Raw genomic sequence first — 14,029 nt, 5'->3', positions numbered from 1 at the left:
CCTGTTGCCCAACTCCTGAACAAGGCGGTCCCAGTTCCAGGCCGGCCTCAGCCCAGCCCGTGCCCCAGACTCCTCCCGCACCCCAACTCCTGCTCCAGCCTCTGCCCCTTCCAGTGTCCCCAGCCCAGCCCCAGTCCCGACGCCTGCCCCGCACCTTGCTCTCCCTCCCCACCCCACCCCCGCCCTTGCTCTCCCCACCCCACCCCCTCCACCCAGCTGCTTTCCTACAAGTCACGGGGGCTGGTTTGCTTTGGCAGCCTCTCTGCCGCCAGCAGCAATGACCTCTGGAGCTGGGAAGTCCTAGACGGGAGCGCGGTGTGGGGGGGGATGGGGACCTGGCCCGGAAAAGGCAGCACTGAGTGCTGAGGCCCAGGCCAAGTGGCCGGAAGTGTCCAGAGGCAGATACACACTGTCCCGCATCAGACACTCTTGGCCAGCAGCCAAGAGTCATCCACGTCAGACCCCAGGGCCAGATAAACACCCAGACACACAAGGATCACCAGCAGACACCTGCCTGTGGACAGCCATATGCCCTCAGACACAGTCAGACCACAGCTGCTCACCCTAGACGCGTCGTCCCCGTACAATCGGACCCACCCGCTCACCCCTCGCACCCCCTGCACTCAGAGCCACAGCCTCCCACAGGGGGCCACACTGGTGCAGCCTTGGCACTGCCCGGCCCCTAGCCTCTCCTCCTCTCTCTCTATTCATGGCCCTCTCTCTCCTTCCCTCATCACGCCCCCCTGACACCGGCTACCAGTCTGCTTCCTTGGCTCCTGCTGGCTCCCTCGAAACTCTTGGTCCCCGCTGAGCTAATGACTCCCCAGACCCCAACACGTTAATCAAGTATCAAGTGGCTGCACCCGCTGAGCCTTCAGGCAGGCGCTGAGCCTGAGACACTGCCACCAGCTTATCCCCGAATGTGTGCGGAGAGGCCCTGCTGCCTGCCCTGGAGGGCGGGTCCCCAGGAACACTGAGGCTCCTGGATCTGGAGGGGGTGTAGAAGGTGACTGGGCTCACGAGAGAGACTATGAATCAAGTCCAAGAATCTTTATTTCATGAACAAAACTACTTGTGTAAAGAGAGACGAGGCTGAATGGGCCCCTTTCGAAGTGGCCACAATCCAAGGCTGGTGAGAGAGGGCGGGTTGGGCTGGGGCGAGAGTGCATCACAGGGAGAGGAGACCCCAGGTCCAGCCAGAGGAAGCAGGAGGGGAAATGTCACTGGGGGTCAGAGTGGGTTCCAGAACCCCCTGCCCCAAGCTGTTCCAGCCCATCATAACCCTCACCGGGCGGGGAGGGGGCAGAGAGGGGCTGGGCCCCAGTAGTGCGTGTCCAAAGCGGCCAATGTGTGCAAATCAGCAAGAAAGAGGGGTGCGGAGCCGCTGCCCCCACCTCACCGCCCCCCTCCCAAACAGGCAGCAGAAGCAGGGATGGGGGCAGCGGCAGTATTGCTTTACCCATCATGCACGGCACGGGCGGGTGATGGGGCAGGAGGAAGAAGGCTGGATTAGGGGTGTGAGCCAAGCCCCCTGCCCCCTCCCACCCTGGAGGCTCCGTTGGCAGGACTTTGAGGCTTGTGGAGGCCCAGGAATGGCCAACCCCCATTGGGGGCAGGCTGTGCCCGGATGTTCCCCGTTAGGGCTGGCTCTTCCTTGAGGCGGAGCCCAGGGCCTAAAGGTGAGGGAGAGACAGGGCATCAGGCACCTAATGGCTGACACCTCCCAGGCCCTCCAGCCCCTGCCCGCCCAGCCACCTTACCGGGGCTATTCAGCCACCTGGACGCCCGTACAGTTCTCTTTGCTTTCTGAGGTGATGGCCAGGTATTCCGAGCTGTGGGGGCAAAGGTCAGGGGTACAGCAACCCCGCCGTCAGTCTGGCCCACCCCCCGGAGGCCAAAGAGGGTTGAGGTCTCTGTCCCAGGTGCATAGGGCTCCAGTCGGAGAGAAGAGGGGGCTGGCTGGCTGGATCCCAGGGATCCAAAGGACGCCCAGGCTGGGGCTTGGAGTCCTGAATGTGAGGGAGGAGGTATCTGGGGGGTTAGACTCCTGGGTTCTAGCGGGGAAAGGGGTTGAGGGCCTGGAGTCTGAGTCTGAGGGAGCAGGGACTGGGGGGGTTCAGATTCCTGGGTCCTGGGGGGAAAAAGGGCTAGGGCCTGGAGTCCTGTATCTTTGGGGCAGAGGATGCTGGGCCTGAACCCTGGGTCCTGACAGAAGTGGGGGCTGAGAGTCTGAGCGGGGAGGGGCTGCGACCTCATCCCATCTCTGACACCAAATGGTCCCCTCTGGGGAGGACTGGCAGATGGCGCCCTGGGCTGCTCCCCTGCCCACCTCCCCGCTCAGCTCACGCTCCCCTCCGGGAAGCGCTGGCTGTCCTGGGCCGCCTCTCCCCCTCCTCAGCGACCCCACTCACGCGTTCTCTTGTGCAGCAGCCTCCGTGGCAGCGGCGATCTTCTTGTAGCAGTAAACCATCTCTGCCACGAGCCATATGGTCAACACCACGATGAGCAAGTACATCATGATCTCAGACACAATGGACGCCATGTCTCTGTTGGCTGCAGGGGCCAGGCAGGGTCAGGTGGCAGCCTGAGTGTGCCTTGAGCTTGCTGTGCAAGCTTGGGCAAGTGGCTTGACCTCCCTGGTCCTGGTCTGCAAGTGAGGCCAGGCTGCTTCCCTAGAGTCATCGTTGTTACTGTGATTCTCAATAACCAGCCTTGGACGGGCTTTGGGATCGCCCTCAACCTGCCTCCCTGTGTAACTCGAGGGTGCCTCTGTGTCATTCAGGTGGTTGTAGGTGCCCAAGAGCTGTAGCTCTACAAGGAGAAGACTCAGGTTCAAATCCTGGCTCTACCACTTGCCAGCTGTGTGACCTTGGGCAAGTGACTCAACCTCTCTGGGTCTCAGTTTCCCCATCTATAAAGAGTGGAGGGCTTCCCTGGTGGTGCAGTCGTTAAGAATCCACCTGCCAATACAGGGGACACGGGTTCGATCCCTGGTGCAGGAAGATCCCACATGACGCAGAGCAACTAAGCCCACGTGCCACAACTACTGAGTCTGCAATCTAGAGCCCGCGAGCCACAACTACAGAAGCCCATGCGCCTAGAGCCTGTGCTCCACAATGAGAGAAGCCACTGCAATGAGAAGCCCGCACACCGCAACGAAGAGTAGCCCCCGCTCGCCACAACTAGAGAAAGCCTGAGCGCAGCAACGAAGACCCCACGCAACCAAAAATAAATAAATAAAATAAAATCCCCAAATAAAAATAACAACAACAAAAAATGATTTAAAAAATAGTTGATAATCACAATATCTCTTTCATGGGAGTGTTGTGAGAATTAAACAAGCTCTAAAAATCCTTAGAATAGTACTTGACATATACATAGCATTTGGTACATGTTTACTATTATTAATACTATTACTGTTATTATTGGGGCAGTACAGCACAGTAGTTAAGAGCAGGGGCTCTGCGGCCAGACTGTCAGGGTTCAATTATCTCTGCCTCTTACTAGCTGTGTGACCTCAGGCAAAAGACTCCACCTCTCTGGGCCTCTATCCTCCTTCTGTAAAATAAGGATGACAATACTCATGCCTTCTCACAGGTTGCTGGGAAGAGAAAACAAGTTAACATCTGTAACATGCGTGGATGTGCCCACAGTCAGCACTGTGTAAGTGTTGGCTATTCGCTGACGTTTTCTGGAAACCCTCTATCCTTTCCGCAGCCCTGGCTCTTGCCAACACCAGCTTCCTTTCATTGAGCCTAAATTTAAACTGTAAAGGGAGCGCGTTCAGCCAGGGGACCAGAGCGGAAGGCCACTGTGGCGTCCTCGGCCGGATTTCACAGGTGTCCACTCCGCATCCCTGGCCCCCTCCTTCTGGATGGTCAGGATCTCGTTTTCCCCACTGTTCCCACGTGGTCTTCCTCCCCTGGGAGTGGGCACTTTCTGCTGCTACACCCGGTGCAGATGGCACCAATGCTTTCTGGACCACAGGGAAGGGGGGTGCAGGGCTGGATGCTTCTCCCCTGCTTCCCTGCAGGAGGAGCTGGGGACAGGGTTCCACACCTCAACTGTTTGTTTGTTCGTTCTTTCACTCCAAAGATACCATGAATGCGTCCCATGCAGTGAACGCACGCTCTCAGCCAGGCTCTGTGCTAAATTCTTTATCTGAGCATCTCTCTGACTCTTTGAAACAACCCCAAGGATAGAGACAGTCCAGGATTCCCACGTCAGCTGACCTCCGGAAGCACACTGAGTTGAATATATGTTGGATAAAGATCAATCATCGGAATTCTCACCCCTGCCCCTGGAACTCAATGCCCAAACGGATTTAGGTAATCTGGTATCTCCTGCTCTCCCAATCAGATTAGGACAGTGACAGGTATGGCTCTGTAGCCCATTTGCAGGACAAGGTCACTGAGGCCCAGAGAGGGCAAAGTGCTGGGCAAGGATGCACAGCCAGGACTGCACTCAGAGCCAGGATTCAACCCTAAGTGTAACCGACTGTAGGGTCCGAGCTCTTATCTGCTCTGGAAAGCTTCCCCAGCCAAAGAGAGACTTGGAAATGGCTGGGATATGTCCAGTGCCATCTCCATGGACCCACACAGACATCTCAGGAGGTGGGACTCCTCCACTTTACAGATGAGGAACTGAGGCAGAGGGGTCACACTGAGGGGCAGAGGCACCTTCTCTAGGGAGACCTCTGATTTCTTCAAAAACCCCCCAATCTTCTGAGAGTTTCACCTGCCTGCCCACACAGGCAGCCCCCAGATCTGAAGCCCAGCCTGCACCTTTGCAGGCCGGATGTCTCGCCAGCCTCAGCGACTGCTTCACCTCAACACCTGCTCCCTTCATACTGGGTGTGTCCAAATAGAATTAGCCCGCTTGTCCCCAGCTGCCAGCCCCATCCCTGGTGGGGGACCCCCAGGTGCTTCCTACCATCTTCTGCACCCCTGCCAGGTCAGTGAAGGTCTCACCACCAGCGCCCACTGCCCCTCATTTGGAAATGACTCAGTTCATTGCTGAGGGATCATTACCAGGAGGCAATACAGACTGATGGGTAATGTTGAAACTGCAGTAAGACGGTGGATTACAATAAAAAAGAATATAGCAAGGCCAGTGATGCTAACAATGCAATAGTATCATGGGGAATGAAAGAAATACTGTAGAGTGATATGTAATGTTCAAAATAGCAACGCTGGGGCTTCCCTGGTGGCGCAGTAGTTAAGAATCCGCCTGCCAATGCAGGGGACACGGGTTCGAGCCCTGGCCTGGGAAGATCCCACATGCCATGGAGCAACTAAGCCCGTGCGCCACAACTACTGAGCCTGCGCTCTAGAGCCCGCGAGCCACAACTACTGAGCCCACGTGCCACAACTACTGAAACCCGTGCACCTAGAGCCCGTGCTCCGCAGCAAGAGAAGCCACTGCAATGAGAAGCCCATGCACCACAACGAAGAGTAGCCCCTGCCTGCCACAACTAGAGGAAGCCCGTGCATGGCAATGAAGACCCAACGCAGCCAAAAATAAATAAATAAATAAATAAATAAATAAATAAATTTATAAAATAAAATACACTTAAAAATAATATATCAATGCTACAGTATGTTGTGACTTTGGCAGTACATGTACTAAAACTGGAATGACACAGAGAAGATTAGCATGGCCCCTGTGCAAGGATGACACGCAAATTCATGAAGTGTTCCATATTTTTTGGCGGCCGTAATAACTAATGACAAATTCATGGCTAGTGATATATAAAATAAAATTTTCTTTAAAAAAATACTACAGTATGATTGGTGATGATGAATATATACCAAGTAAAAATTTTAAATACTACAATATGATTGATAATATTTTAGAATACTATAGCATGGTGGCTAATGATAAAAATGTGATAATATGGTTGATAACATTAAAAATACTCTGGTATGATGGATTATGATAAAAAGTTATACGTTTGGTAATGTGAAACAGTATAGCATATAATATAATATAAAATACTACACTACAGTGAGTAATGTTAAAAAAGCAGTACCATAATGTGGTGGATAAAAAATACTGGGGTATGGTGGAGGATGCAGAAAATACAGGCTCTGGGAAGATAACAGAAAGAGTTCTACATGACGTAAATATAAGAACACAGGCTCCGGGGGACTTCCCTGGTGGTCCAGTGGTTAAGACTCTGTGCTCCCAATGCAGGGGGCCCGGGTTCCATCCCTGGTCAGGGAACTAGATCCCTCATGCCACAACTAAGAGCCCGCATGCCGCAACTAAAAAAAAAGAACCCATATGCCGCAACGAAGATCCTGCATGCCGCAGCGAAGATCCTGCACGCAGCAACGAAGATCCCACATGCCACAACTAAGACCCAGCACAGCCAAATAAATAAATAAATATTTAAAAAAAAAAAAAAAGAACACAGGCTCTGGGAGGCAGTATAATGTGGTAGATAACGTTAAAAAACAGAGACTCTACTAGGTCACGGGTGTGCGTGAGCCCAGCCTCCACCGTGCAGGTGAGGACGGCATTGTGAGCAAGGGCTGAGCCGCAAGGTGGAAAGAACCTGGGTGCCTGAAGGGCATCGTGGAGCCTCCCCACCGCCTGACCCTTCACCTCAACACAGATTTGAGAGACAGGACTGACAGAGATTTTGTTAAGCCACAGTATTTGGGGTGTCTGTGTTACAGCTGTCCCCCCAACTCACGCGGGCAGGGCTCCATCATCTACATCCATGGGCGACTGCCCACCCAGCATAGTGACCTATGCCAAAGAGTCGCTCAGACGTGTCTCCTGAATTGAATTCTGCTGGATCACTTTGATAATACACTTAAAAATGCTAATTATCAAAAGAAACCCACAGGCTCTGGCTGACAGAGTATAGTGAATCATGCCAAGAACAGAAACAACAGTCACACGGGCTTGGCTGGGTTCAAATCCAGGTCCCAGCTCTGCAACCTTGGCCATGTAATCTTACCTCCCTGAGCCTCGATTTCCCCATCTGTAAAATGGGGATAGGAAGAGCCTCTACCCACAGGGTGGGTGGGAGGATTCAATGATGGACTCCATGTAAGGCGCTGAAACCAGCACCCCTCTCAGGGAAGGGTGGGCCAATGCACGTTGCCCGTGATGATGTGTGTGCACTGGCAGGCCCCTCGGGACTCACTTGCCCTGCTCTTTGGTGGCCCAAGGCCTGGGATACCTCCCTGACTCTCTAAGCCAATGGGCCATAGGGCCCTGGAAAATTCCAATTTACACCCAATCAGAAGATAGCTCAGGAAAGGGGTTCAAGGCAGCTGAAGCCAAAATGATGAAATGGTTCAACAACACCTTAGATCTTTGCTGCTCGGTGTGGGCCCAGACCTGCAGCCTTGGCCTCGCCTGAGAGCTTATTAGAGATGAAATCCTGGGCCCAACCCAGATCTGCTAAGTCGGGATTGACACATCAGCAAGACTGCCAAGTGGTTCGTGCACACAGTAAAATACGAGGAGCATCGCTCTAGGTGACACTCTCCTATCTCCTGCCCCACGTGACAGAGGGAGGCAGGGCTGAGGCTACTTGAAAATCAGACGCACCACCACCATTGCCCCCGTGTGCTGAGGCCCTGCTGTGACAGACACGCCAGCAACGGACACCCAGCATCTCGCTCAATCCTCACCACCTCCCTGGGACATAAGAATGGTTCCAGCAACACCAGGAGAGGCAGATACTATTATCATCCTGTTTGCTACAGGACGATCCTTCGGCTCAGAGACAGGGAGGCACCCGCCTGGAGGTCACACAGCGCAGGTGGCAGAGCTGAGTTATGCACCCAGCACTTCCACGGGACAGGCCCGCTGTGACCTCCCCGTGGCTGAAGGGAAATGGAGGCCGGAGCTGGACTCCAGGAAGGAGGTGCTGCTCCCCGCCCCCGCTGCCCAGGCGCGGAGCCAACCCGTCCCCTACTCGCCATCTGTCCCTCCATCTGGCTGCCCGTGGGCTGGACTCACCTTTGTTCACCACCTCAAGGTGGATCTTTTTGACGACGCTGGTGTTGTGCTCGTAGTTGTCGAAGAAGAGCAGGCGGTACACGTGGCACTCGTAGTCGCCCGAGTGGTTGTAGGTGACGTTGGTGATGAAGATGGACAGGTCCTGCAGGTCCTTGGTGCCCCGGCTGCCATTCCACACCACGCGGCCCTCAAAGCGCTCATCCTCCTCCAGCTGCAGCACCTCGTTCTCATAGCGCAGGATCTGGGGGCAGGGGGGGCGGGGTCACCGCTGGGCCACGTCCCCCACCAAGACCTCTATTCTGTCCCAGGCCCTGACACACACACATGCTGACACACGCGTTCCTCAGCTATCCTCCCGAGCCCCCATGCGGCTTTCCTGGCCTGCATTCTCTACCATTCTTCCCCGGCCCCCAGACACGCTCCGCAAGCAGGGAGAGAGGCAGCCTGATGCCGGCTGCTGTAGACCCCAATTCTCCAGCAGGCCCTCAAAGTTTATGGCCCCCCTCATACGTAATTCAAAATACACATAGCAAAGAGGAGGTCAAAAAAGTTCTGTTTCCTTCTATGACGACCATCTGAGACATTTTTGCTCATACTAAATAATGGCAATGACATTGATTTTGTGCCAACCATGTGCCAGGTGCAGGAACTCAATCAATCCTCATGCAAACCTCAGAGCTAGAGACCACCTGCCCCCCATCTTTACAGAGGTGGAAACGGAGGTTCAGAGAGGCTCAATGACTTGCCCAAGGTCACCAGTCGGTCATGGTGGAGCTGGAATTTGGATCCAGGTCATCAGTAATAGCACATTATTGCAAACAACCAACCAACCCCTACCGGAACCCTGCCCCCGCCAACTCCCACACAGACGCCCACCCTCCACAACCCTGCCAGGCTCCCACACACCTTGACAAACTCCTCTGTGCCCTTCTGACGGAAGGTCCACTCCGTGAAGGTCTCGGCAGTGGTCTCGCTGCGGCGCTTGCAGGAGATGCACAGAATTTTGAAGGTCATCCCGTACACGGCCTCGGTCTCTGAGTCCACCTCCACACAGCCTCCCCAGGCTGAGGACACTGCGGGGACAGCAGGCTCAGGTCGAGCCAGGGCACCCATCACCCTTGGCAATGCCAGGCTCGCTGGCTGTTAGTTCTCGGGCCCCTCGGAAACCATCTGTTTTCCCTCAATAATGATCAGGAATGGCCAGAACCAGATGCTGAGCCTGGCCCTGCCACCTGCTACGTGCCCTTGGCAAGTCCCTCATCCTCTCTGAGCCTCGGTTTCCCTCTGTGAATGGTGAGGGAATCGATCGTCTTTGCTTCTGGAGGTTGCTGGGCAGGTTCTTTAGGGTAGGTAAGGTCGCAAGGGGCCTGGCACACAGGACACCCCCAATCAACAGGGCTGTTACTGTGGTCAGTAGCTCAGAGTCTTTGCTACGCAAGTACCCCTTCTTCAGAAGCCCACTTGCCCAAAATACTGCAGCGTGTAGGTGGTGGGACCAGATTTCCAGCTGTGTTAGAAGTTCAAGGTGGCAGTGTCAGTTCTACCATTATTGCTCTGTTAAGACCAGCCAGCCCCAGAGAAATGGGTTGGGGGAAGGCAAGGCTTGAGAAGGAGGTGGGCACGGGAACCAGGGCAAACCCACACTCCAGCCCTGCTCCCCAGTCCCATAAGTTCCTGTCGTCCACCCCCGCCCCCAACTTCTGCCTCAGCCTCCTCTGCTCCCAGGCTCCTCACTTCCTGAAGCCAATCCCACCTCCTACTAGCTTCTCAAAACACTCTGAGCGCTTTCCTGCCCCAGGGCCTTTTCACCCTCACCGGATTTCAGTCCCTTTGAGTCCCTCCTCCACATTCTTACCTGCCACCTCCTTCCTGCTCACTAGCTAATGCTATGTCTCTCCAGCTCCGGGGCTTTTCCTTTGTCCCTGATTCTTTCCGCTGTTAATCTTGGGGTTTTCTGCCCTCCTCCTCTGCTGTCTCTTTCCATCTCCCTGAGCGCCTCTGTCTTTGTCTCCCCCTCTTTCTCTCTCTTAGGGGTCTCTCTAAAGGTCCCACCACTTTGTGTCCTTTTCCCAGGCTCAGACACGCTCTCCCGGCCTCTCGCTCTCTCACTCCACCTCTCCCTGTCCTTTTTAAACTCCATCTCTTTCTGTGTCTACCTGTGTCTCCATCTCTTTCTGCGTCTACCTGTGTCTCCATCTCTTTCTGCCTCGCTCAAGTTTTTCCTCTCTCCACCGCTCAGATTCTTAACTCTCTCTCCTCAATCTCTCTCTCTCAGGCACACTCTGCATCCCTCTCTCTTGGCTCCCCCCTTACTTCCATCTCCCCAGTCTCCCAGCGGAGCGCTCAGGAGTTCTTCTGTGTCTCTCGCCCCTTCCTTCCGTCTCCATCTCTCCCAGTCTCTCCGTCTCTCCGTCCCAATCTCCGGGCGCCGCCTCCACGCCTGCCCCAACCCCCACCTCCCGCGGCTGTGGGTGTCACATTGCAGCCTGCGGGGCTCCGGGAGCAGCTGACTCCGCGTTTCCTCGCCCCCGGCTGGGCGCCCGCAGCCACCAACCTATGCCAGCCCGGCCCCCGCCCGCTCGCGCCCACCCGCACCTCCGCGCCCTCCGGAACCCCGCTGCCCGCGCGCACAACTTCTGAAGAGGACTTAGCCGGGCCGGGGGATGGGGTGAGGGCGGCCCTCGCCCGCGGCCGGGAGTCCAGCGCGCGAATCCCGCCGCCCGGTCAGTGCTCCGGCTGTGCCCCCCGCCACGCGCGCCCCAGTGCACTCACCCAGTGCCGCGCCGACCACGAAGGCCAGCAGCTTCCCCATGGCTGCGCTGCGCACGCTGCGCCCCCCTCCCGGGCCGCCGGTATTAACAGCGGGGCGAGAGGCGGCGGGACCCGGCGGCGGTCAGAATGTCTCCGGGAGCGCGCGGGCGCAGCAGCTGCGGCTCTGGGACCGGCGAGGGGGGGAGGAGGGGGGGCGCGGCCCCCCCGCTCCGGTTACCGCCGGGGGCCCAGCCCCGGAGCCCGGTGTCCGGGCATCCCCGCCGCCGCGCGGGCGGCGGCCGCTGCTCGGGCTGTTGCGCTGGCGCGCGCAGCCGAACACATTCGCCAGGTGCGCGGACCCCGGCCCCGCTCCAGCTCGGGCGCGCCTGGGCGCGGGCCGCGGTCTCCTGCGCACTGCAGCGGCGGCGGCGGCGGCCACGGGAGGGAGGAGGGAGAGGGAGGGGGCGGGATGAATCACCGCGGGGGGAGGGCGCGGCTGCCCAGCCTTTGCCGCAGCGGCCCGGGAGTCACCCGCTGCACCGGCCTCTCCCGGTGGCGCAGGGACCGCGGCTTCGGGCGTGGGGCGCGTGGTCTGGTTGTCCGACCCCTCCAGACTCCGGGGAGCCCCAGTGTTGGAGTCTGGGAGAGGTCACCCTCAGAGTTACAAGAGGGTTTGGAGAGCGGTTTGAGGGCAGGGCTTCGGACTTCAAATTATGGAGGTCATCCCCATGGGATCTCGAGGGGAACTTGGCTGGGACCTCCAAGTGACCGCCCCCTCAGACCCCTGGCACTCCGGCCTGGAGGTCACTGTGTGGGAACCCAAGTGGGCATGGGGGGGTGTCAGGCTAGGGCTACCCATAATACTCCAGGCCCCTCTCAAGCAGGATGGGCACCCTGGATCCAAACCAGAAAGTCGGCTCTGGGGATTTGAGGTGCCATGTTTCAAGAGGAAGGCCCTTCAAGACCCCGCTACCCTCTTTGTCTCTGAGGTCATCTTCTACTCCCCTCTCCCGGCCACTCCCCGCTGCTGTCCAGGCCCCTGCTGTTCCCAATACACCAATATCATTCCCACCTCAGAGCCTTCACCCTTGCTCACCTCTGCTTGGGCCACTCTTCCCTTAGGTAACCAAAGGGCTCACTTCCTCTCCTCCGGCAACTGTCGGCTCTAATGTCACCTTCATCAGGCCCTCTGTCCACTCAGGACAAACTGCCTCCGCAGTCCCTTACTTGACCTCCTTTACTAGTTTTTTTTTTTCTACAGCAGTTGTCACTACCTGACATTATACTCTTCTTTATATAGTTTTTCTCCATTCACTGCTTGTCCCTCCAACCCTGGAAAACAAGCTCCCCCAGGGTGAGGACACTGTCTGTCCTGTGCACCACTGCGTCTCCAGCACCTTCCACTGTGCCTGTCACATTGTAGGTGCTCAATAAATATTCGTCAAATGAATAAATAACCACCAAGCACAGAGCCCTTCTGGTATGCTGGATTCACTTCTACCTCCCTAAACATTTATTGCACTTCTATTATTAATCCGCATTTTACAGACAGGGAAACTGAGGCTGAGAGGGCCACTCCCTTGCCTAGGGTCATGCAGCTGGTTTCAGGTGGATCTGGAATCCTGCCAGGCAATGGCAGGGGGCTTGTCTGCTAAATGGAGAGGATGAGGGGGGAGGCTGCATCAAGACCAGGGTGGGAGACTTCTGGCTGAGGGTTGCTCCTCAGGTCCTGACCTCCAGTTCTGGGTGGGGTAAAGTTCCAGAATCTCCCCACTGCAGCCTTGCCAGGCGAGAAGAACCAAGGGTGGGGCTGGCCCAGGGCAGAGGGAGAGCAAGCCAGGGACACCAAGCCAGGAACACCAGATACCTTTGTGATCTGGGCCTTTGTGCCAGCACCTCCTAGGCTGTGAAATTCCCCTGCAAAAAATAACTCTTGCTGTTCTGTTCCCTCCCCTCTGATCGGGGGTGGCAGGCAGAAGCACAGTGAGGACAGGTCGTAGGCACCAGGCAGGGGCACCTAGTGACAGCTCTACAGACTGATGTTGGCTGAGCACCTACTATGGGCTTGGTGCTGTTCTAAGCACTTTACTAATATTAACTCATTTAATTCTTCCTACAAGATGGGTGTTACCATTATGCCCATTTTACAGGTGTGGGAAACTGAGGCTCAGGATGGGTAACTTGCCAGGATGGGTAACTTGCCATGGTCACATAGCTAGAGGTTAGAGGAGGCTGGCTCTGCCCTTTGTCACATGTGGTCCATCCTGCCCCATGCAGCCCCTCCTCCAGTCCTCTGCCCCAAGCCATCAATTAAGATTCTTACAGCCTGACTGTGACTTGTCAAAGGTCTCTCTTTACCCCTCCTCACTCACTCTGGAACCAGAACAGGGTTTGAGTGAGACAAACCTAGGTTCTACCTGGACCGAGACCTTGCCTCTAGGCCCATTTCCACATGGGTAAGATGGGGTCCAGATGGCCACAACCTGGACGGGCTGGTATGGGGTCCTGAAGGGGGCCCTTGTATCTAAATGTGGAGACACCAGGGGCTAGGCCTTGCCTCCCTGCTGAATGGCCCCAGGCATGTAACCATTTGTTTGTCTTCATCTCATGGAATAACCGTGAGAATTAAATGAACATCAGACCGTGGCACAGAGCCTGGTACATACTTGGTCCCCACTACATGACTTACTTTTTTCTCCCCTCAATTTTTCTGCCATAATAGTAACATTTATTGAATACTTACTCTGCGCAGACCCTGTTATAAGCAGCCACCTTTATTAACTCCTTGAAACCTTATAAAGCGGTTCTCAAAGTGGGGTCCCTGGACAGTCAGCATCACCTGGGAACTTGCTGGAAGCGCAGGATCTCAGCAGGCTCACCCCAGACGTGCCGAGTCGGAAACTGAGGGTGGGGTCTGGCATTCTGCTTTTTAAAGAGCCCTCCAGGAGATTCTGATGCAGCTAAAGTTCGAGAACGACTCACTTCTAACAACCCTGGGAGACAGGTGCTATTCTTTTTTTTTTTGCAGCACGGCATGCAGGATCTCAGTTCCCTGACCAGGGATCAAACCCACACCCCCTGCAGTGGAAGCACAGAGTCCTAACCACTGGGCCACCAGGGAAGTCCCCAACAGGTGCTATTCTTATGCTCACTGTACAGAAGAAGAAACCGAAGCAGAGAGAGGTTGACCTGCTCCAGGTGACATGCCCACTAAGTATCAGAGGTAGGACTGAACCAAACCACCAGCCACCAGTCTGTCCTCACAGCCCCCACACTGCACCCCTGATGGTGCAAA

At 56.0% G+C, this 14,029-nt stretch overlaps 1 protein-coding gene across 2 annotated transcripts; it reads right to left on the bottom strand.

Annotated features, from left to right (window-relative positions):
- Positions 1-1,035: 1,035 nt before the first annotated feature.
- Positions 1,036-11,167, bottom strand: SCN1B (sodium voltage-gated channel beta subunit 1). Of its 2 annotated transcripts, none has more exons than XM_082370046.1 (6): positions 10,756-11,167; positions 8,890-9,056; positions 7,984-8,224; positions 2,412-2,553; positions 1,761-1,832; positions 1,036-1,673 (listed from the first exon to the last, which is right to left on the bottom strand). In XM_082370046.1, exons 1-5 carry the CDS (start codon positions 10,793-10,795, stop codon positions 1,766-1,768), a joined length of 657 nt encoding a protein of 218 aa, XP_082226172.1. In that variant the 5' UTR covers positions 10,796-11,167; the 3' UTR covers positions 1,036-1,673; positions 1,761-1,765. The 2 variants fall into 2 exon arrangements, with proteins under 2 accessions (XP_082226172.1, XP_082226173.1); XM_082370047.1 differs by lacking the exon at positions 10,756-11,167 and adding an exon at positions 10,297-10,315.
- Positions 11,168-14,029: the final 2,862 nt, after the last annotated feature.

The sequence above is a fragment of the Balaenoptera borealis genome, assembly GCF_965194805.1.
Source record: "Balaenoptera borealis genome assembly, chromosome: 19".
Taxonomy (NCBI): Eukaryota; Metazoa; Chordata; class Mammalia; order Artiodactyla; family Balaenopteridae; genus Balaenoptera; species Balaenoptera borealis.
The sequence above is the reverse complement of the archived record's forward strand: the minus strand, read 5'-3'. Positions and strand labels throughout refer to the sequence as shown.